The sequence below is a fragment of the Oreochromis aureus genome, linkage group 8, assembly GCF_013358895.1.
Source record: "Oreochromis aureus strain Israel breed Guangdong linkage group 8, ZZ_aureus, whole genome shotgun sequence".
Classification (NCBI taxonomy): domain Eukaryota; kingdom Metazoa; phylum Chordata; class Actinopteri; order Cichliformes; family Cichlidae; genus Oreochromis; species Oreochromis aureus.
The window spans coordinates 4129264-4151143 of NC_052949.1; the positions used below are offsets into that span (position 1 = coordinate 4129264).

At 40.4% G+C, this 21880-nt stretch overlaps 4 protein-coding genes across 4 annotated transcripts; 3 read left to right on the plus strand and 1 right to left on the minus strand.

Annotated features, from left to right (window-relative positions):
- Nucleotides 1-1518: 1518 nt before the first annotated feature.
- On the plus strand, nt 1519-7609 carry plaub (plasminogen activator, urokinase b). Its single transcript, XM_031750433.2, has 11 exons — nt 1519-1657; nt 1759-1852; nt 3219-3323; nt 3407-3560; nt 3932-4029; nt 4450-4491; nt 4570-4771; nt 4857-5008; nt 5842-5982; nt 6409-6557; nt 6629-7609. The coding sequence occupies exons 1-11, from the start codon at nt 1565-1567 to the stop codon at nt 6821-6823; spliced, it is 1425 nt and encodes a 474-aa protein (XP_031606293.2). The 5' UTR covers nt 1519-1564; the 3' UTR covers nt 6824-7609.
- Nucleotides 7610-13056: 5447 nt separating this feature from the next.
- Nucleotides 13057-14598, plus strand: LOC116328618 (bryoporin-like). Its single transcript, XM_031750443.2, has 3 exons — nt 13057-13169; nt 13384-13508; nt 14025-14598. Exons 2-3 carry the CDS (start codon nt 13405-13407, stop codon nt 14449-14451), a joined length of 531 nt encoding a protein of 176 aa, XP_031606303.1. The 5' UTR covers nt 13057-13169; nt 13384-13404; the 3' UTR covers nt 14452-14598.
- A 1169-nt stretch (nt 14599-15767) lies between these two features.
- LOC116328622 (DELTA-stichotoxin-Hcr4a-like) lies at nt 15768-16910 on the plus strand. The gene is made up of 3 exons (XM_031750448.2): nt 15768-15919; nt 16048-16168; nt 16333-16910. The coding sequence occupies exons 2-3, from the start codon at nt 16065-16067 to the stop codon at nt 16781-16783; spliced, it is 555 nt and encodes a 184-aa protein (XP_031606308.1). The 5' UTR covers nt 15768-15919; nt 16048-16064; the 3' UTR covers nt 16784-16910.
- A 281-nt stretch (nt 16911-17191) lies between these two features.
- LOC116328607 (endonuclease domain-containing 1 protein-like) lies at nt 17192-20856 on the minus strand. The gene is made up of 2 exons (XM_031750431.2): nt 20392-20856; nt 17192-18435 (listed from the first exon to the last, which is right to left on the minus strand). The coding sequence occupies exons 1-2, from the start codon at nt 20713-20715 to the stop codon at nt 17800-17802; spliced, it is 960 nt and encodes a 319-aa protein (XP_031606291.1). The 5' UTR covers nt 20716-20856; the 3' UTR covers nt 17192-17799.
- Between the last annotated feature and the right edge of the window lie 1024 nt (nt 20857-21880).

Consider the following 21880-nt stretch of genomic DNA (forward strand, 5'->3'; position numbering starts at 1 on the left):
AAGACAGGCCAATTACATACTTACAATTAATGCCAGTACTGTTTATATTTATCGAGTTATGTTTACCTAAAGTTTAAAAACATATGATTACATTTCATAGCAAAAATGCGTACATATTTATTTGTAAAAAAAAAATTGCTTCTGCGCAAATACATATGTTATTTTAACTTATATACTTTAAGGAAGCTGTGACATTTCACACATGAAGTCAATGCTGTAAATGACTCAGTCACAAACTAGCTCAAGGCCACTTTAGTTGTGTATGATCCAGTTTTACAGCTCGGTACAGAGCCCGCCACTGTTTTTGGTAAATGGTAAATGGACTGGTTCTTATATAGCGCTTTTCTACTCTCCCGGAGTTCTCAAAGCGCTCTATACAACATGCCACATTCACCCAATCACACGATTCTCTCAAGCACTTACTCTAAACTGATGAGTGCCTCGTAGCTACAGTGAAACATATGTAAATCACTTTGCAATGCTGGTACTCAAGCAAAATCTGGTGCTATCACCTTATTTTAAATTGAGATACAGCACTGTGCAATCTGACTTTGCAATAACAGGTGTCGCCCCCTGCTGGGCCTGAGAAGTAATGCAGGTTTAAGTATTTGACTTTGTAACATGGGGCGAATTTGGACATTTTCTAGTTTCAGGTCTTGCTAAAAACAGCAGGTCTGTTGTCTGCAAGCAGATTGAAAAGAGACAACAACATAAAAACTATAAAACATGACCCCACAAATTCGTAGTCTTCAGGAACAGTTCGGCAGGCTTCTTGAAGGACATTCAAAGCTCTTCTTGGGACGTTGGTGGTTTTTATTAATTATCCCATCAAGCTCTAAAACACCACTGGCTGAAATGCAGACTCAAACCATGACAGAGTCTGCACCGTGTTGTACAGATTTCACACTGTTGTACCTCTCTCCTGACCTCGTCCTTACAAATTTTACATTTTTTTATGAACCAAAAAATGTCAAATTTGGATTCATAACTCCATAAAACCTGCTGCTACGGGTTTCAGTCCAGTTCTTGTGTAGTTTGGCATACGTCAGCCTTTTTCTCCCTGTTTTCGTTCCTTGGAAGCAAAATGTAAAGAAATGAGTGTTGACTCAAGACTTTAGCACAGCACTGTATACACATATATACATATTTGTGTCAGACCACACCCACTAAAATCCCCCAAACCATTTCTTGGTACATCAGTAGTGTGAGTTTCCCAACAGATTATGCTGTGTGGAATAAAACACGCGGCAGAAATGTGATATTCATACAAATATGAACATGTTTTATGTAATCACTCATCCTGATTCATTTAAATCCAATTATAGTTACATTCAGCATGTAAACACCTGCAGTTACAGAGTGGCTGACATACCAGAGATACTGATATGCTCCCTGAAAACTGATGGTGTGGATTACCAGTGATGACTCATTCACATGTACTGTAAACAGCCATTTCTTCACTCTACATCTAGTGGGTCAGCCAGCCAGCTGTCAGCCAATCAGGACTCCTCCCTCCACAGAACAGAATAAACCCCGAGGAGGCTTCCACTCTGCAAGCACGCTCATGCAAAGCCTTCAAACCGAGCCGAGAAGCAGCATGAAAACAATGAGAAGCTTTTTCCTCTGTGCGCTGGCCTTCCTGTCAGCAGCTCAGGCTGTGAGGACAATTATTTTTATCGGTTTTTATTTTTTATCAACTCCAATTTTATATTAGTCTTCTTTTACAAGGCTTTATTTAACTTTTTAAAATGTTTTCAGGGGCTGCTGGATGAAAGAAGAAGGCGTGAGTTAGCTTTTTCCCCCCACTCCTCCTCTTCCTCGTCTTCGTTCTCCTCGTCCTCTCAGCGTTCAGGTGAGACGCTTTTATTCATCTCCTGAGCACGAAATGTGTAATTTACTTTGGCAGCAAATAAGCAAAGCTGTATTTATGCAGCACACTTCATTCCAGGTGTAAGCACAAAGTGCTGCTCGTATGATTACCTACAATACTGTGCAAAAGTCTTGAGGCACCTGTATTTATTTATATTTTACTAGCTTGAAAGTCAATATTTGATGTGACTTTTTGTTTTCCTCGGCACAGCCTGAACTGAATTAGCTCTCCGAGCTTAATGTAGGAGATTCAACGCTCTCGTGTGGATGTTGGCTGCCGTCTGTTTCATTCTCTGTCAAAATGATCCCACACTGCTTCAATAATTTTGCAGTCTGGTCTCTGTGGGAGGCCAATCCATGACTGTATGACACAAAGAATGTGAATGTAGGTCAGCGGCTTGAGTGGCTTAACGAACAACAGCATTCATTTGAACATTGTCAGCTACAAAGACTGGACTGAAAACAAATGAAACAGTAGCTTTAAAATAATTAGAATAAAGTCGGGCTCCTTGGAAGCAAAATATAAAGAAATGATAAGTGACCTTTGACTTTTACACAGTATTGTATGTAAACAGATGAATTCATAAAATAATTAAGAAAAGCAATCATTGAGCCCCCCTCCCATCAAAAAAACAAACAAACTAAAATAAATAAAAGCACGCAGCAGCAGAAATAAAAGGATCATTTGACCCATAAATAGAGTCCTGAAAGGTGAGTCACCTAATGTGAGTCATCAGGTCGTTCCTGCGGTTTGGAGCATACAGCAGCTTCACCTGTACTCACCTGGGAATAACCAGACAGCCTGTTCCAGATTACTTGTGACTGGTTCACCACTTACTCACTTGTCCGAGAGAGATAGTAACATCCAGGTCACGCACTGAGTCAGGTTAGGGTTAGGGTCCAGCCCAGGGTTACTAATGCTGGGCTGGACTTCCGTTTGTCTTCAGAACTTCCTTCATTGTCGCTGACAAAGGTTCAACAAAGCGCTAAAAACATTCCTCAGAGATTTAGTCCGTGTTGACATGATAGCATCATGGTGCAAATTTCCCGTTCCACCACATCCCAAACTTTATCTGCTGGATTGAGATCAGGTGAATGAGGAGGATGTTTGAGTACAGGGAACTGGGTTTGAGATGATCTGAGGATTATGATGTGGCAACTTATCCCCCTGGAAGCAGTCGTTATAAGATGGAAACACTGTGGTTACAAAGGGATGGACACGGTCAGCTAGGCTGTGAAACTGCTTGGCTGATTAGATATTTCTGCTATACCTTGTATTATACGACCTCTTATTTTCCAGCCACAGTTCAGGTCTCGAAAGTGTCGTCAGCTTTTGTCTTATTTTGTAGGTGAGATTTGTCTAAACGGCGGCACCTCGGTCCCAGCGCTGATTTCTGGTGCACACCTGTTCTGTCTCTGCGCTGATGGCTTTGAAGGCACACATTGTGAAACAGGTGAGCAGCTCAACAGCAAACCAAACGTCACTGATAGTTCTCAGATTTTCTAATCACCCTCACATATCGTACTGTTACTTCAGTAAAAGCGAGTCACTGCTATGAGGGCGTGGGGCTGTACTACAAAGGCACGGCATCTAAAACAGTCAGCGGACAAACATGTTCGCAGTGGGACGAGGAGACCAGGAGGCAGTACCTGCATTTGGACATCAACGCAGGGAAGCACAACTACTGCAGGTCTGAGTTTGGATCGTTGAAGTTTCCCATTCCTTTTGCAACATGTTGGATAGTTGGAAGAAAAAAAAATCAGTGTCTCCCACTAATCAGCTGGGCTCCTTCACATTTTTAAGCGAGTGTAAAAACCACAGCTGGTCTAGCAGTCCGGCTCTTTTAATTTTGTGACCAACTAGTGTCAGCAATCAGAGACAGTGCTCATATCAAACCTGTCAGTGTTAGCAGAGACGGTTAGAAAATGTTTTCAGGTCTTTCATGGCCAGATTCCATCATTTATACTCCAACCATTTGCACATGTTCTTCATTTGAAATCCTGTGAGCTGGACTGTTTGTTTACTTGGATGGATGGGATGTTTTTTAATTTTTTTATTCAGAAATCTTCAATACAGACGCCGTCCGTGGTGTTATGTTTGGAAAAACCTGCAGCTGGTGTGGGAGTACTGTGATATGCCGCTTTGCAATTTCAAGCCACGTAAGTGTGTTCTCTGATGGGACTGTTATTAAAGTCAGTGAAGCATTTTTCATTGACGGTGCATCACTCACTAGAGCAAAAGGAGCCAAATTTATGGGGAACAGGAGGGAGAACAAAATCCAAAATCCACAGTGGATTCAAAGTATAGGGGTCTTTCCAAATGCAGATGAAAATGTAACTGAATTTTGGGAAATTGGCAAAAAGAAATGCTAAATAATCTCTTATTTTGTTTAGAAGGGTGTAAATATTTTTTCTCAGCAGTTCTTTAAGTCTCACTCTGCTCTGGTGCTGGAGACTTTGACACTTAGAGTATATAAAAAACCTCCTATAACAATTTAAAAAATAACCCAGAGTTTAAAGGGTTAAATGTTCTGGGAAACTCAAATCTTTAGTATTAAAAAACCCATTTCTATCTTATAGTTCCACCTGTGGCTTCACCTGTCCCCATCCAGCCAGAGCCAGGTGAGTCCTCACTAACGCCTGTGAATCCCATTCCTTGCTTCTTTCAGCCACACTTTTCAACTTGTTTTCATTTTCCAGTTGCAGAGATGACGACATGTGGCCAGCGCACCAGAAGAAAGCAGCTGAAGATCGTTGGCGGAACAGTTGCCACTGTGGAATCCCACCCGTGGATCGCTGCCATATTTTGGCGCACTAAATCCAGAGAGAAAGTTTTCCGCTGTGGGGGCAGTCTGATCTCCGCCTGCTGGGTCCTCACAGCTGCCCACTGCTTTCCCGACGGGTAGGAAGTGAGACCGCTTACTGGAAACGCAGCAGGTGCTGAGAAATAGCTGCGACTGGACTTGTTTTGTTAATTTGTGTTTCAGAAATAACACCAAAGCAGAGCGCTTCACCGTCATCCTGGGGAAAAACGCCCTGAATGAGAGCAACCCGACTGTGGAGCAAAAATTCAGGGTGGAAAAAATCTTCATCCACGAAGGGTTCGATAACAACGACGGGAACTTCAACAATGATATTGGTGCGAACACACAAATTAAAAAATCTTTTGAAACTAAGTTTTTAATCGAGCAGAGCGTTACTCCAGCCTCACTGTTTAAACCTGCCCACAGTTGCAATGCATCTGCAAGCTGCTTTGCAACCCACTTCCACCCCAGCTGTTGTTCTGTGCTGGGTTTTACTGTCAGGTGCCAAAACAGTCAATCCACCAAATAGAAGTTAGGACAGTTAGAGATAACACTTGTCTTTGACTATAGTTTAAAAATATGGAAAAAAAATATATATTTATAGCAATACGTGATGTTTTTTTTTCTCAGGTTCAGATTTTAGTTTGTTTGCCTCTACAAACAAACTAAACAAAAGGACTCGTCCTCTTTTAAAAACTTGGTTTAGGGGTTAATGTCTTTTTAAAATAATATTTGGCTGCTTAACCCCGAGGCTGATACTGCTTCAGGTCATTTCCCATTAAAATGCTACTCTCAGCAAGTGCTGCTCAAAGGGAATCATGTGGTCAAGTGTCTCAAATGGTGTTGTGGTTAACAGTTTGATTCCTACCTGAGACATAAATACCCTTAGGGGTTGTGTTAGGAAGAGCATCTGGTGTAAAAACTCTGCCAAATCAAACGTGGAGCACTTTGGTGACCCCTTGTGGCTTTATTTACTTAACTATGGAAACACTCGGACCCTAAGAAGAATTTTAAACCAACATCCGACATTAGATGGATTTTAGGATTAAGTTAACTGACAAATTTAGTCATCCTGCCATCAGATTTAAGAACTCTCTTGAATTTCAGAGGCCTTGTTCGTAAAGCTGTAATTCAATCAAAGCTGTGATTGTCGGTAATTGTCTTGCAGCCCTGGTGAAGCTGAAGACCAAACTTGGTAAATGTGCTAAAGAGAGCGACAAGGTGAGGACGGTCTGCCTGCCGCCACCTCAGCAGAGGCTCCAGCCAGGGTTCACCTGTGACATCGCCGGATACGGGAAAGAAAGTCACGGTGAGGAGAGTCCTCTGAGCATTGTTCTTACATCTGACTGAAACAGACATATATGAAGTATGTCTACACTAAAATATTACACCTGTAAGTGAAGCCTGAAGCAAATCGAACATTAACTACTTACAGACTTATGTGTTTGATCCAATAATAACTTTTGTGCTGTTTCAAGTTGATCTGATCTGTCCACTGAATGTTTGCACACCGGCTACAAAGTCGGGAATCACTGACACACTCTGAACTTTGTGCTCATTTTCCTTTTGTTATGGGAATACTATTGGAAACCCTACAAAGACAAGTCACCAGATATCAGTGCAGCAGAACAAGTGAAGGAAACAGACTCATTTAAAACGCCTACATCTTAAATTTTTGCGACCGCAGCACATAATTGTTCACCCTTCAGGGCTTTAACACTCCTCTTCTCTCCAGCTCTGTGGTACAGGTCTCAGTACCTCAAAGAGGCTCAGGTCAACCTCCTCGCAGACAACGTGTGCCGACAGAAGAATTATTACGATAACATGATTACTGACAACATGTTTTGTGCCGCTCGTCCCGACTGGAGTCAGGATGCCTGTGAGGTATTTGGACATGTCTGGTCTCGACTTTGTTTCCAGAGGTCGGTTTGTCAGTTTCTTTTCTTCCCCTGCAGGGAGACTCAGGAGGCCCTCTGGTGTGCGAAGTCGGAGGCAGGCTGTTCCTGTTTGGAGTAATCAGCTGGGGCGACGGCTGCGCCAAAGAGTTGCGTCCCGGTGTTTACACCAGAGTGACCAACTACAACAAATGGATAGAAGAGAAGACTCACCTGGGGTCCATCACCGCTGGAGCCATGTTTCCTCAGAAATGACCTTTAAGCCCCGCCCACATGTAGAGCCATTTGCTGGTGAATATTTCAGGTTGTGGTTGTGCTTGTAAACCTCATGTTTTGTTTCCACTGGTTGCGGTACAAATTTTTGTTGGTGGTGCTGTTTTATTGTTCGAGTAGTTGTATAGCAATAATATGTTTATTATTCGTATGAACAAATCCCAAGACAGAACAAAAACCGGCGGTAATTGTAGCCTACGGCCCTGTATTTCAGTCTGAGATGTGGGAGTAAGTCACAGTATTAGGACAACATCAAAACATGGAGTCAGAAGACCTGTGACGCCTTGGACTGAATGTGGTTTTCCGACCAAGAGATGTTCAGTCAGAAAGACATCAAACACATTTGTTAAGTGCTGTAGCTGTGGTGTAGCTTTAAATATGTAGCACTCCAGGCAGTACTGACACAGAGAGACAACCATTCACACTCAGAAACCTGTGGGAGGAAGCCAGGGTAAAGAGAGTTTAATTCTAGGACTTGGAGTCAGCGAGGCGATGGTGCTGACCAGCACGCTGGCCAGACTTTATGAGACGTAATTTGAATAGTAACATCTTTCTGAAAATTTGTCCATTTACCACATGGCTTAAACATAATCTAGTGCTAACCTTGGAAAGGTCACCTGTATACACTGCAAAAACTCAAAATCTTACCAAGTATATTTGTCTTATTTCTTGTCAAAATTATCTCATTACACTTAAAATAAGACCGTTATGATGTTTTATTGGCAGATTTATTTCACTTATTTCAAGCTAAAATATCTTGTATTAAGTGAAAAAAAATTTGCCAATAAAACAAGTAAAAATTCTCTAGTTTTTCTCTAGTTTCAAACAAGTTCCTATATCTTACTGAAATGTTGCTCTGTAGCTGATTGTCTTATTTTAAGTGTAATGAGATAATTTTGACAAGAAATAAGACAAATATACTTGGTAAGATTTTGAGTTTTTGCAGTGTGGAAGCCCGTTTCCGCCACTAAAAAAAAAAAAGTATCCATAACTTGAAATTTCGACTTATTAACTCGAAATTTCAAGTTAGCTCTGCCAATCAGTAATCTACGTGGAACGCGCACTCCAAACCGGATCGCAACAAATTGGCGCTTTCGAGAGTACGTTTGCTGATAGTTACGCCATTCAATAAATAACACAAGGATCTTATCATTTGTGAAGCCACGCTGAAAATAATCAGCAATTAGTGCATTCATGGCTGGCTGTAATACTGGTAGCTTAGCTGTAGCATTTGTAGCTGAGGGCTTCAGCCTCCGGGTAACAAGGATATGGCGTCATTCATGTAGATTACTGATTGGAAACGCTAACTCGAAATTTCGAGTTGTTAACTCAAAATTTTGAGAAAAGTAAGTCAAACTTTCAAGCTACTTTTCTTGAAATTTCAAGTTAAGTCAAAATTTCGAGTTAATAAGTTGAAATTTCGAGAAAATAACTCAAAATTTTGAGTTATGGATGCTTTTTTTTTTTTGCTGGCGGAAACAGGCTTCCATACACCTGTGACCTGATGTTCGCATTAAACACAAGAGACACTAAAAACACATCATGAAAAACATAATTTAAGCCATACAACAGAAACAAACAAACAAATATAAGAATGAACCCTTTCACGTATAGTGGTCACTACAGTTACAGCTGTTCATAGGCTGTTTTCTTGTATTTGTGTCAGTGTTGATGGTAATCTTGCACATAAACCACTAAACTGGACACTGATGTGTCCATACCAACCACCCACTGGTCGTTTAATATTACTATAGATGTGTGACGTGTTTCATTGTAATTGTTGTTATTTAACCCTGTCATGCATGAATTATGACGACCTCAATCAGGATTTGTCTTAAGTGTTTCTATTCATCTTTAGGCATGAAAAGATGAATAGAAATCCTGATTGAGGTCGTCATAATTCATGCATGAAAGGGTTAAAAGACAAATTAAACATTAAGCGGCTAAGTTAGCTTGTGTACTTGTGTGGTTTTGTTATGCTAACACCAGTAAGCAGTGTTACTTGCTTCACTTGTCAGTGGCTTAAATGTTGTGGCTGACTGATGTGTCTCATGCAATAGAGTGAATACACACTCTGAGTCTCCAAATATGAAAACATGTTACTGTTTCACAAACACACGAGTAAGCAATGGGCTTCAGACTGAGCTGATGTTAGGAATAAAAGAGAATTCAACAAGTTCATTCTTATCTTAAGAACCAGTGTTTCCAGTGTTTTTGCTGGTTTCATCATCTTCCAGTCAGGTTTACTTTAGCTCAAAGTTAAACACCTTAGAAACCACTTTTGCAGGACTTTTGTTTTGTGTGGAAACTTTAAATCTACTGTGTTTAAATGAAATGCTGATGTTCTTACAAACAGGGTAATGTGTAATGCTGTGTGACGGTTACTGTGTCTGTATCTAGTCAGGTCCACACCTACTTATTCACTGGTTTCATTGTAGAAGTTAAGAAATCAAAACTATGTAGTCACACAGATACCGATGACAGACCGGGACACCATTATTGGTGTGCTGCTCAGGTTCATGAGATCATACCTTGAATAATTTGAACAAAACTCTTCCAGCAGCTGAAACCTGTTAGAATTCATCAGGTGGAAAAACTCTAACTAAGGAATCTAAAATGCTTTGTTTACTCTTCCTGCAGGCTACATCCATGTGTTATACTTTATATATTTTGTAAGTCAAAAGTCTTCAGCTTTGTTGTACATGAGTCTGAAATAAGCAGGTGTGTCCAAACCTGTGACTGGTACTGTATCATCTTGAGACATATTTTTGTATTTTCATGCATTAGTCTGCAGATTTTCTTCAGACATTTTCTTCTTTAAATGAAATAAACTTTATTTTACTGTTTTTCTAACATTATTCACTGGATATTATAGAACTTTGGGAAATTCCTTGTATGTGCAAAAACATAACTTTCTGTCTGCCAAACTTTGTTATCTTTGACATTTTCATAGATGCGATCAAAGAAATTGGAAGGAATGATGTGTTTTTCCAACAGACAGCTAGTAACAAAGTGCCTAAAGATGCAATTTAAAACTGGTTCTTTGCAGATGTTGAAGGGGTATAAGCCAGCGTACTCCTAGTGCTGGTCTGAAGTCTGATAAATGGGGAGCGCTGAACCAAGAAGAGCATCGGCATAAAATCTTTACCAAATTAAACATCTGGATTATCAAGAATGGGGTTTCCATACATGACAGGTCGGGCCCAAGTTAGCAACAATAACCTCTGGCACCAACAGGGTGCACAGAGCTATGATTCAGGGAATATCCTGGACGAGCCCCCACTTATCTTACAAGCCCCTTGCATGTAAAAAGCCTGGGGGACACAGTGAATGTAACATGAAGTATAGGCAGTACAAACTATAAAGTGAGCCTCCGCACAAACCTAACTGTGTATCAAATGAAATTATTTTACAAATTTATAGTGGAGTATTTATAATTATACTACATCATTTAACATAAATAAGCAAGGGAAAAGGAAAGAAATTAAGGCCAGGGTCTCCAAGATCAAAATAAGCAACAAATAAGCCCAGAAACACATATTTCTAGGTTAAAACCAAAAAATACTAAATACAGATAAACTTCCCGGCTGGCCACAAAACAGGAGAAAAACGTGCATAAACAAAAATGTTAGGGAGCTCCTCATCTAGCTGCCACTAACAAATAAAAGACTTTACCAGCATGAAGTTACACAAAGATGTGAATACTGTTCAGCTGTGGCAATCAGGTGTGGGAAACCTGGGACAGCTGCTCTCTTTCAAAAAGAGGCCAAAACGTCAGTGAACGTAACCGATTCGAATTTAAATTGAAACGCTGGTTTGAATCAGAGCTCCAGTGGTTGGCATCGTGGGGCAGTGGCAACGATTGATCACCATATGATCTAGCTTTGAACTGGAATGAGAGTACACTGGTGTGTCCCCCACTGTGGATGAATTAATGGATAGAAGTATAAAGTGTTTAAAGTTTATAAAATGAGTCGTCAGGAACAGAAGTGAAACTGTCAGAAAGAGACTGCAAACATGATCAAATATCATTTTTAAAAAACTTCTTACTTCAGGACTTTTAAAGTTTATACACACAGTGACCACAGGATGGTGCTACACACACACAAATAAGACTGACGGCAACGCAATTAACATTTATCAGTCCCACCTGCCTTCCTGTGTGTTATAATCAAATACATAGCTATGTAACCTCCAACTGCATACAGAGAAACTCAAGCCAGCATTAAAACAACTCTTCTAATAGATATTGATTATAGGAATGTTAAAAAAAGACTATTAACACAGTTTTCCTATTATAGAACAATAATCATTGAATCATCTATTAAACTTTTTTCTGGTGAAAGTAGTCAAAGAACACAACATCTGGGGCTCAAAGTGTCCCCTCACACCTCTAACAGGCTCATTTTTTAGTTGAGCTTAGTTTTCGCTTCCACCTAAAGCAGACCTGCTAGGCCTCACCTTCGCTATTTGAAGTCACTCACAGATCTGCTTGTGCTATGCTTTACTGACAGCTCAACAGATCTGTGCTTCTTTCAGATATTTTAGTTCTAGTTCTGATGTTTTTATTAGTTTGCCCTTTAATTAGCACACACTTGTCTCTGTGCACTGCAGTGTTAGTTTAAAATAGTTTGTTTATAGGTTCTCCAAATATCTTAATCTGTTCCCACCACTTGTGATCACCCCACAGTCTGTGGCAGAAAACGTAAGAAAAGACATGACAATTTAAAACGTGTTAACAACACTTATTAAAAATTTTATTTTATTAAAGAATTTAGTAACAATGCGTTACATTACCACATTATAGAGAAGGTGATTTCAGTATTGCTTTACTTTGGAACACTTTACATGTAACACTGGTAACTTGTATTTGCTGTGAAACAACTGTCATAACAAATAATAGTGAATTACTGTACAAAATTTCCTGCATTTTACAACCACTGTCAGGGTAAAGTATACAGTAATAAAGGATTTAATATTCATTCTCTTGGTTACCAATCATTGATTTTAAAAGCAAACCATAGGATAACCCCGACTGACTCAATAAATTAAATTAGTCACACAAATGTGTCTGCAGGAAGCGCTCAAATTCTTTACGGTAGTCAAGGTACCACCCTGCATGTGAAAACTGACCAAACAGGATCAATCAACTCACGAGTCTCAGTCACCGAGGCCCTTTGTGTGCATCATCTTAACACAAATTCTCAGTCGCACAAAAACTTGAAACTACATGACAAATTCATAAAAAAGCCCAAAATGCAACATAACTGAAAAGAAAAATGCAGGAAAACAAAAGCCATTGATCCAAACTACATGCAAACATGTACTGTAGCTTGAGACATTAATGACATTGACATTTTCATCATTTTGCACCTCTCTGGCCGCGCATACAATTAGTAAACTGGCCAAATTTAGTCATTCACTCAGTCCTGATGAAAGATGCTGCTATGAATACTTTCAAGTAATGAAAGTCCTAAAGTAAAATACTAATTATGTCATGAAGCTTTTGCTTGCACTTTCAGTACAAGTACAATAAAGCTGCATGTATTTATAGTCCTGCTGCTCTTTTTTGTCATTTAACATTTCTTTTCGGTTGCTTTGTGCTCATTTTTATTTGGTTCTCATTGTTTTGCACCTCTTATTTGTACTTTTGCATCTTTATGTAGTACTTTTTATTGTCATTTTGAGTGCAATTTGTTTGTATTTACATCGCTTTGTTGTAGTTTTGCACCTCTTTTATGCAGGGGTCACAGCCATCTGTAATCTGTCTTTGTGTTTTTAGTCATAGTATGCGTCTGAATGTGCACTGCTGGGCTGATGGACTGGTAACTTTTCTGCCTTCTTGCTTCCACTTTGTGCATGATGGGACAGGCTACAGATCCAAACAGCACAGAAACACAAATATTTAAAAATCCAGACCTTTAAAAAAGGGTGTGTTGAATTCATTTGTGTCCATGAATCATGAAACTGTTGCAAGACTGTTAAGTCTCCTGTGAAAAGACAGACTGTGGAAAAAACAATGAAAAGCAGAATTTCACATCAGCTGCAGAGATGGACCGGTTTGGGTGGGATTGTGAGGTTTTGGGTGCAGCTCTTCACTCGTTACCAAACTCTCAGGTATGTGTGAAGTGATCACATACGGTTTGAGTGTGCATGTACCCATGCATTGGTGCACACATATGAAAGCAGAGTAAAGGCACGCCCACTTACCTGAAGCTCATGTGTGAGGTGTGACAGAGAGGGCGTGACTTTAAACTTGTCTCCAAATCGAAGTCCAACCTGTTTTCAGAGGACTCTCTGCCATCCTGTGTGTGTCACCTAACGCCAAGTAAGTGCTCTTATTTTCAGATATTCCTGCAGGTGTTTTTGTCAATTTGTGAAACTAGTGAATACAGATATTTAATAATGACTTGTTTGGCTATATATAATGTTTAGTGTTTACTTTCATCTTCAGATCATATTCCATTTCAGCAGGACAGCTAAAGCATTTCATGACAGAGCTTTGCTGCACTTTGCACGGCTCACACCTGTTTTTCTTGTAGACGTTACCAGCAGCCGCCACCATGCCCGAGAACGCAGAGGCCCACTCCGCCACTCTTACCACCAATCGCAACTGCACCATGGAAATCACCAACATCAGCGCCACCTACTGCCTCGTCAACCCAAAGTAACAGAGCCCAAACTATTTCTCTTTTAGTCCAGCAGAAAGTATTTGATTTCTTTGCTTATGCAGAAAAGGATTTATTGTTTGCAGTTAAACAAAAAAAAGACATTTGTCTTTTAAAACCTCCATTTCAATGCCTGTGTGATGCAAAATTATCAAACATCAGACAAAAAGACCCGTCTATCACTTTTTAACACACAAGTTATTTATGCCACGCATCATTTGTTACTTTGTATCCTTGTGGTTTCTTGTGTCTGCGTTTTAATTGCATCCAATATTTTTTACTGATGTATTTTGCTTCTTTTTAGTCACAGGCCAAAAATAATATTTCCATGTCCTTTGATATTTAAACATTAGTCCTGTTGAGTCTGTAGTTGAGGAGCTTGCACCACCTCCAGCAGCGCAAGTGTTAAATGTCTGATGGCATCATCAGTCAGGAGGATAATGCACAGTTGACTGTTTTTCCATCGAGTGCATTAATAAGCCTCTCATCATTTCCTCTGCCCTCCTTCCTTTCAGGGTTCACATGGAAAGTGGCTTCGCCCACAGCCCCCCGCAGCCCACCGTGCGCACCACTAAGACAGAGGTGTGCTCTTTCACCAAAGATGACAACACAGCATCAGGCGCTGTGGGTGTGCTGACCTACGAGCTGTTTGACATGCGCAATCGCCGCTGCGATGGCATTGTGGCCATCATGTTCTCTGTGCCGTTCGACTACAACTTCTACAAGAACTGGCTCGGCGTGGGCGTCCTCGATAAATCGAGAGCTGTCGACAGTAAGTTGTTCGACTACATGTACAACGACAAGAACTGCAGCGACTTTGTCCGCTACGAGGCCAAAGGCTCCGGGCTGGTGTACAGAGGCAAGACGGTGGATGTGAGGGCGTGCATGTCCGATGAGGGCAAAGCTATTGTTAAACTGGAGCTTTATGACAGGATGGGCTAAAGAGTCTGGTTGTATTAGGTGTGAGAATAAAATGTTCACAAACAAATGTGTCGAGTGTATTTGCTGATATTGATGAAAACCAAAGTGCAAGTTGTCATCGTTATGATTTAGAGATGCTTTAAACAAATAAAAAACAATTCAACTGAATCGTCGTCCTCTGTGTTTCTTTGTTTAATCCAAAATAAACTGTTGGACATGACTTCAAATGTTTGCATTCAAAAGTGAATAAAAATGTAGCTAATCATTCTAAACCCTTAACACAGCCTGTGACTTATCCCACTATTTTCCAGTTATTTACTTTGGATTTTCTTCTAAATTTAGGGTTTAAGTTCACTGCCAAAAACACTTCCTGCTTACTAATGGTACGATGGAACAAAAGAGTATAAAACGGCAAAAAATACTCTAAATATTTTAAAATAATGAGCGTTTTAAAAGAGAGGAGAAGGGAGTTCTGGTCATCATTAGTTCTTTCTCATATTGCAGTCTTTACTTTTATCTTACGATCTAACTTATTATCTCATCCTTAAGACGTTGTTTTCACTGTTGTGGGCCATCGTTATGAAGCTAATATAAAAGTTTTTTAAATGATATGGTATTGAATAAGTGTCGTAAACTCCCCAAACGTATTTGGGGTGCATGCTTTATTCTAGAGCATCCTAATCTATAATCTAAACGCTATTTCCCTGTAAAATCATCAGGTGTGCATCTCTGACATGCTGCTCCTGTAATCTGCTCTGCACAGTCACACAAATACAGACCAATAACATTACCCTGCTGTGGTATTTTGTCTTTTCATTGCATGTACTTTTATTGAGTTATTTAATATATCTTTTTAATAAGTTATGTTTAATGTTTAGTGCCTATTGCCACAGTGTATCACATCTTTTCTTATCTTGAAAAGGATGAATAACTCTTCCTGTTCTTCCAATGCGATTACACAGTACTATTAGGAGTGCAGAGTCTATTATAAATTATTATAACCTCTCCTTATTGGAATTTTTTAAGTTTAAAGTTAATTTTCTTGTTGGTTTGGTTTGGGGAATAGGTTATTCATCAACCTCTCAACAGACATGTCTCAATCCTAAAACTGTCTAAGCCCTCTGCAGAGACACAGCGTGCTCGTTTCCTCGTGCAGACAATGGAAAAACAAAATCACAGACTCATAAAGAAAAGGTGTGGTGCAGAAAAATCCCACAAACCTCAACAAACCAGTTCATAGCTTCACAAATTGACACCAGTATGAGAACAAAAAGACTACAGTTATCCTGTGCTGTTGTTGTTAGCTACACCCTTTGCTTTACACCTCTGAAGACATGCGATGGGAAGTGACATGGGAACTGGATACATGCTAATGGGTGGAGACACCTTTGGGTGCCACGCATTCCCCAATGAGACTCATGTAAGAGCTGAACTCAGTGTCTCAAATCTGTCCAAGCACGAGTCAGCTACGTACCAGTGATCCCGACAGGTAAGATGCTTCATTCCTGCTCAGTTATTTGAGGGTTTGCAGATGGATTTAACTCTGTGCATTTTTATTATTGTTGGTTAAACTCATTCACAGATCTGCAGTTTACACTTGTGTTCTGTCTGTCACAGCCTTTACAAGCAACATCATGAGTGAATCTGCAGAAGCTTTGGCTGTCGCTGTCGAAAGCCGAAGGAACGTCTCCATTGAGATAACTAACCTCACCAACAACTATTGCCTGACTGACCCTAAGTAAGTCCAAAATAAATGCACTTTTGCTCACTTTGTTTGTGCAGATTAAAGTTAGAATATGCTTTAGGTGCAGCTTGACAAATATCCAGTTAGGAAAATTCTTTTACAAATTTTGCCTCCTGCTTTCATTTTTTTCTCACTTTTGCTGCTGTTAAAAATTAAAGGGTTTTCCTGGAAAGTGGCAACTGCCGCAGCCCCCCCCAACCGACTGTACGTCCACAAAAGACTGAAGTGTGCAACTTCGGCAAGGGCAAAGCCAAAGCCACTGGGGCGGTGGGCGTGCTGACTTACGACCTGTTCAAGAAGGAACTCAACAGAGCCGATGAGACACTCGCTATAATGTTCTCTGTGCCATATGACTATAACATGTACAAGAACTGGTTTGCCTTGGGAATCTACAAGAAGGGCAAAGAGTGCAATGAGAGCCTGTTCAAAGAAATGTATTACAACAAAGAGCAGGTGGGATTCATTCGGGTGGAGGCCAAAGGCTCCGACCTCACCTTTGAGGGTGGGAGCCTGGACATCAAGGGTACCATGTCCCCCCTGGGCAGGGCCATCATGAAGGTGGAGATCTGGGACAAGCTCTTCACTCCCCAGATGCAGCAATCTTACTGAGTTGTCGATTCATGTTTGTCAAAGTAAACCTGCTTGAAACACCACCGTGTAGCCAATTGTACACCTGTGCTACTGTATTACCTGTAAATGCAATAAATTCTTACTAGTCTGATGTGATAAAACACAAGTGTCAGTGATCATTTGACATGAAATTCACACAACGACAAACCAGTTGGGTTTAACTTGTGGAGCAGGTGACTGAGTCTGTTACTCATTACTTTGATTGAGGCATGAAGTACAAACAAAACAAGCAGGTTTGGGAAGTAATTCAGTACAGTTACTCAAGTACTGTGTTAGAATATAATTTTAAGAGTCAAGCTTCACAGTTTTAATCGTCTGTGGAATTCTACAACATTTTGATTCAAACAGCAGAAGCTGCTTTAGGACACAAACACTGCAGCAATGAAAATCTTTTCTATATCGATTTATTATAGTTTCTGTCATTTGCAGGTGCACATATTAACATACACTATGTGCTGTTAGATAAATCAGATACACTTTATGCATCCAAAAGGAAAATTGGGACATTCCAATTTCTCAATAGTAAAAAATAAAAGAAGGATATGTAGTAATATCGATGTTGCATATAAGAGTTGGAGTCATTGTCATTTTTGCCCTTTGGGGCAAAGATATAGAAGTTATAGATCAGGTTATGAAAAGTTTTCTTTGATACTTCAAGTATATTTGGCTAAAAAAACATCTGTGCTCTTACTTTGGTAAGAATGTGCATTGTTGTACAGTACACGAGTAGTTCTTACACCGCTGATCATTATTAGTTATTTAGTGAATCAGAATCAGAAAATGAATTAGTTTGATACATACATACAACTTCAGCCGAAATGTGCAGCTACATGTATTGCACAAGGACACCACCTAGTGGCTTAAAGTGTTTTGCGCGTACTTGAGCTCTGTGGCAGCGCATCGTGTATTAATCATTTCAGTAGTGGTCATTAAAATTTGCACATTGTGTCATTCTCCTCACAGAAATGTGTATATACACAACATTTATGTATCATTTATGTATTTTCTGTGAGGTCTGATCCGGTGCACTGCTCATAAAACACACTAACAACAGTATTGAACCTGTCCTTCAAGTACATCTCAAGTGTTGCCAGGGACATTTTTCTCACATCGTATCCCCTGAATTGTTTCTTAGCCGTCTTATCGACAGGCACAATCTCCTCGCTGCTGTTGGGGTCATTGCGTCCAATGGCGGCATACGTGGGAAAGGTGTTGGTCACCTCTTTTGGAAGAGTTTGGTTGTACTTTGGACAGCAGTAGGCAGACCACATATACTCAGGCACCGCCACGCGGTGATTCTTGAGCCAGTGCTCGTCATTGCGGTAGGGGATGATGCCCGTCACGACGTAGGCGTCTCCGAGACAGTAGGTTGCTAAGGTGTGATTCACACTCTGCTCCAGAAGTTGCCAAGGCCCGTCGTTAGAGCCCTCCTTTTGGGGAACCACGTTAGTGAGGGTGAAGGTGGAAGAGCGGGTGTCGTGGCTCATGTGGTGGAGGCTGGGGTTCAAGTGGCCGCGGGAGTAGGTGGAGTTGATGTAGTCCGGCTGCACTGCCTGGCTCTCCACAATGTTCTGATCCAGAGGGCCTGGGGGGAACTGTTCCATGTTGCCATCTTCCCCTGGGTAGGCTAACTGTTGATCAGCAAAGGAAGAAACGGGGGTTTATTACAGACTTTACACTTCACTGATTTCACAAATGACTTTAAGCTGTTCAGCTAAAACGTTAAAGCTGCATTTGTACTTGTAACTTTAACTGTAACTGTAAGTTATGAAGTTTATTTTGGCACTGCCACTCGATACTGCCTTTAGTCCAAGACTATAAGCATGTTTTCAATGTGGTCCTTAACTTATATGTCACTTCTTTTACTCTGGGGCTAAACAGACATCAAGCAAATGTCCTGTTAAAAATCCTTAACAGACCAATCAGCAGAAATGAGCAGAATGCTAAGGTTTTATGTGCACAGTCAACTTCCTAATTAGAGAAACTACAGAAGCATTGCTTTATTTCCCTTCAGACACATTATCATTGCTTATTAACTAAAGTAAAATAGCTTTTTTAATTTTTCTAGAAGCAGGTGTAAAAACTTATTTTACATATTTAGCTCCTTGTCATTGAGAAGTACTGTTGCTAGTGCCCCCTGGTGTGTGTCCTAATGAACTGCAGCCGATTTCTGTACAGTCAGAAGTGCGAAATGCAAAACGGGTCAGCACAGTGAAATTAAAAGTGGCGACATAAATTAGGCAAATAGGGTCACAATTTCATTTCCGCCTTTGACTAATCAGCGGAGCAGGGGGTTTCCGTTTAGGGTGGGGGAGTGGGGAATCTCCTGCCGCACATGTGGTGCTTACTATGTTTATAGTCCAAAGAACTTTCAAGCTTTTAGTCATTTTATTTGTTGGGGTGAGAAATCTTAGAACTTTTATTTATTTATATCACACGGCCTTTAACAGGATGTCGTGGAAAGATTTCTTGATATAAACAGTCAAAGGGTTACAACCCCCACCACCCCCACTCTCTTACAGTCTCACGCATAGAGCCAATGTTGCATTTTTGACATAGTCTGCTTTATAAAAGCGAGAAAGTGTCAAGCAAGAAATATGTGGCACAAAAAAAAAGAAAAAAACCCGAAGTGTTATATCCCCTTTTCAACCTGTTAACTTGACCGTTAAACAGTTATGGCCCAAACGTTTGGAAGTGGCACAGAATTTGAGCTTCAAACACTTTCACGCTTCAGTTTTTATTCATTTATTTCTCTTTATTCACGTTTTTAGTATGTTCAGTTCTCAGTTTGCAGCACTGATAAAGGCAGGATCAATCAGGATTTACCCTTGACGCTGATCTCAGCCATGGCACAAAAAAGTGTGGACGCGATGCAGGAGAAAGGTCAATACTGCAAATGCTGACTGTTTGCATTCATTTGATTTATTTGTCAGTAAAAGTTTAACTTTTTGCCTTGACTTGAAAATAGGATTAGATAAGCATACAAAGATCATCAGGTAACAGGACAAAAACAGACTTTACAAGAGGAAGTTGGGAAAAGTAGCATTCAAATGAAATATTTGTCCTTCTGCTTCCGCTCACTCCAACTCTACCAAACCATCACAGTCATTTTATTTTGCCTTCCCCATTTAACTCGTGTGTGACTCTTATATTTTGGGGTATTACAGTGGAAAACACATTTGTATTTCAGTAAATTTGCTCGATCAAACATGCAGTGTCAAAAAAATCTTGTGTACCAGCCAGGCTGCGCTACAGTAATTGTGTCAAGAGTCAACTTCCTCCCATAAACCAGATTCCTCTTGCCGCACATGCTCGACAATCACATGATTTTCGCTGGCATGTCAACACATTTGGAGCGGTTAACAGTGCTGAGACGTGAACTGTGCGGCGTCTTTGCACGCAGAGCTGACACAGCACAAAGTCGTCTAAACTCGAGTTTCTGCTTAAACTCGGGCTTTTTTCTTTTTCTTTCTTTTTGTACTTTGGCCCGTTTTCCTTCCAGCTTCAGTAATCACCATAGTGCATGCTATCTATTACTTTTGATGCTCTTTTGAATATATATACACAGGGATTATTCAAACTCTCACCTGTGGCTCAAACTTCCAGGATGATGAGGGTCGCTTTCCGGCTGGTACTGTGTACAAATAGGCGGAAAACCAGGGCGAACGGCGAGGTCGGCTGTACAGGGTGGCGAACCGATACTTGTTGATAAAACGCTGGCAGATCGGCGTCCCTGTCAGACCCTTAGGGGGCCAAGACCTGTAAAAGAACTGCAGGCACGGAGTGAAGGTCCCGACATCCGCCGTGCACAGCGAGCAGCCTGCAGCGAGGAGCAGGGCGAGCACAGCACACAAACGAGGCATTTTACCGGTGGCGAAGCGCGTCTCTTTAAACTCCCAGAGCCTTTTCATACGTTCACACAAAGACGCGATGCCCTGAATCCACTCATGGTTTTTCCCTTTAGATCAACACGTGACCTCTTTAAAAGAGAAACAGTTTCAGTGAGAAAAAAGAAGGAAATAGGATTACTGAGTCTGTCCACCGTGTCACCATCTCAGTAAATTCCAGCTAATGTAGAACATCTGTTCAACCATGTCAGCGTTTATTTGTGACGTTGTATTTAACCAGAAGTACAAAAAAAAAAAAAACATTCATAAAAGCGTAAATTAAAGTAAGAACACGAAACACGTCATTGCTGGACACAGGTGGAAAATAGTTTTAATGTGTCTGGGTTGGAGGTATGGGATGTTGGATTGGCACATAAAAAAAATAAAAAAATTAGGACAAATTCTAAAGTCTCATTAGAGCCACCATCGCACAGTAGAAACAACAGTGAAACCGGCGAAAGAAGTCAAGAACTCCTCAAGACAGCAAGTGACTGATGTGTAATGATCAGCTCTTCATGGTGATTTCTGATTTGTTCATAAAAAGATAAACGTAAATATTTTATGGAGTGAGGCCAGTCTTCAGCAGGGACCAGGGCTGGACTGGGACAAAAAATTGGCCCGGGCATTTTGACTAGAGACCGGCCCACCAGGTATTATGGGAAAAACCATAAAGCCTTTAAATGAAAACAAACGTCGTTGTGACAGTGATGTACACTGTCTTGTTGGTATATATGTATCAATCTAGAACTTAATTTAAACCTACACCATCCTCCCTATTCTGGTATTCTAAACAGTACTTAGCCAAACCCAAAGACTGCTTGGTCGAGTTAACCTCCTGAACTATCTACAACACATGGAGGAAACCTGAAATTAAGACAGAGAAGACTAGAGGTGAGACGTGACCATTATTGAATATTAAAATAATAAATGACAGATTTAGTGATATTTTCATAAACTATTTATCTACCACATCAATAAACAGCATGGCAGGGCAAAATATTTTTTCTAACATGGCAACCTTTAAAAAGTGAAAGGAGACAGAAAGAAAGGTGAGAAAGAATAAAACTTCCTCACTCAAAACTTACCATCAAAACTTAATTTTGATGGTATTTTACACACAGTACTGGTACAGAATCTAGAAAATGTGGGAAAATACTGGTATCATATACAGTACTTACTTCTGAAGAAA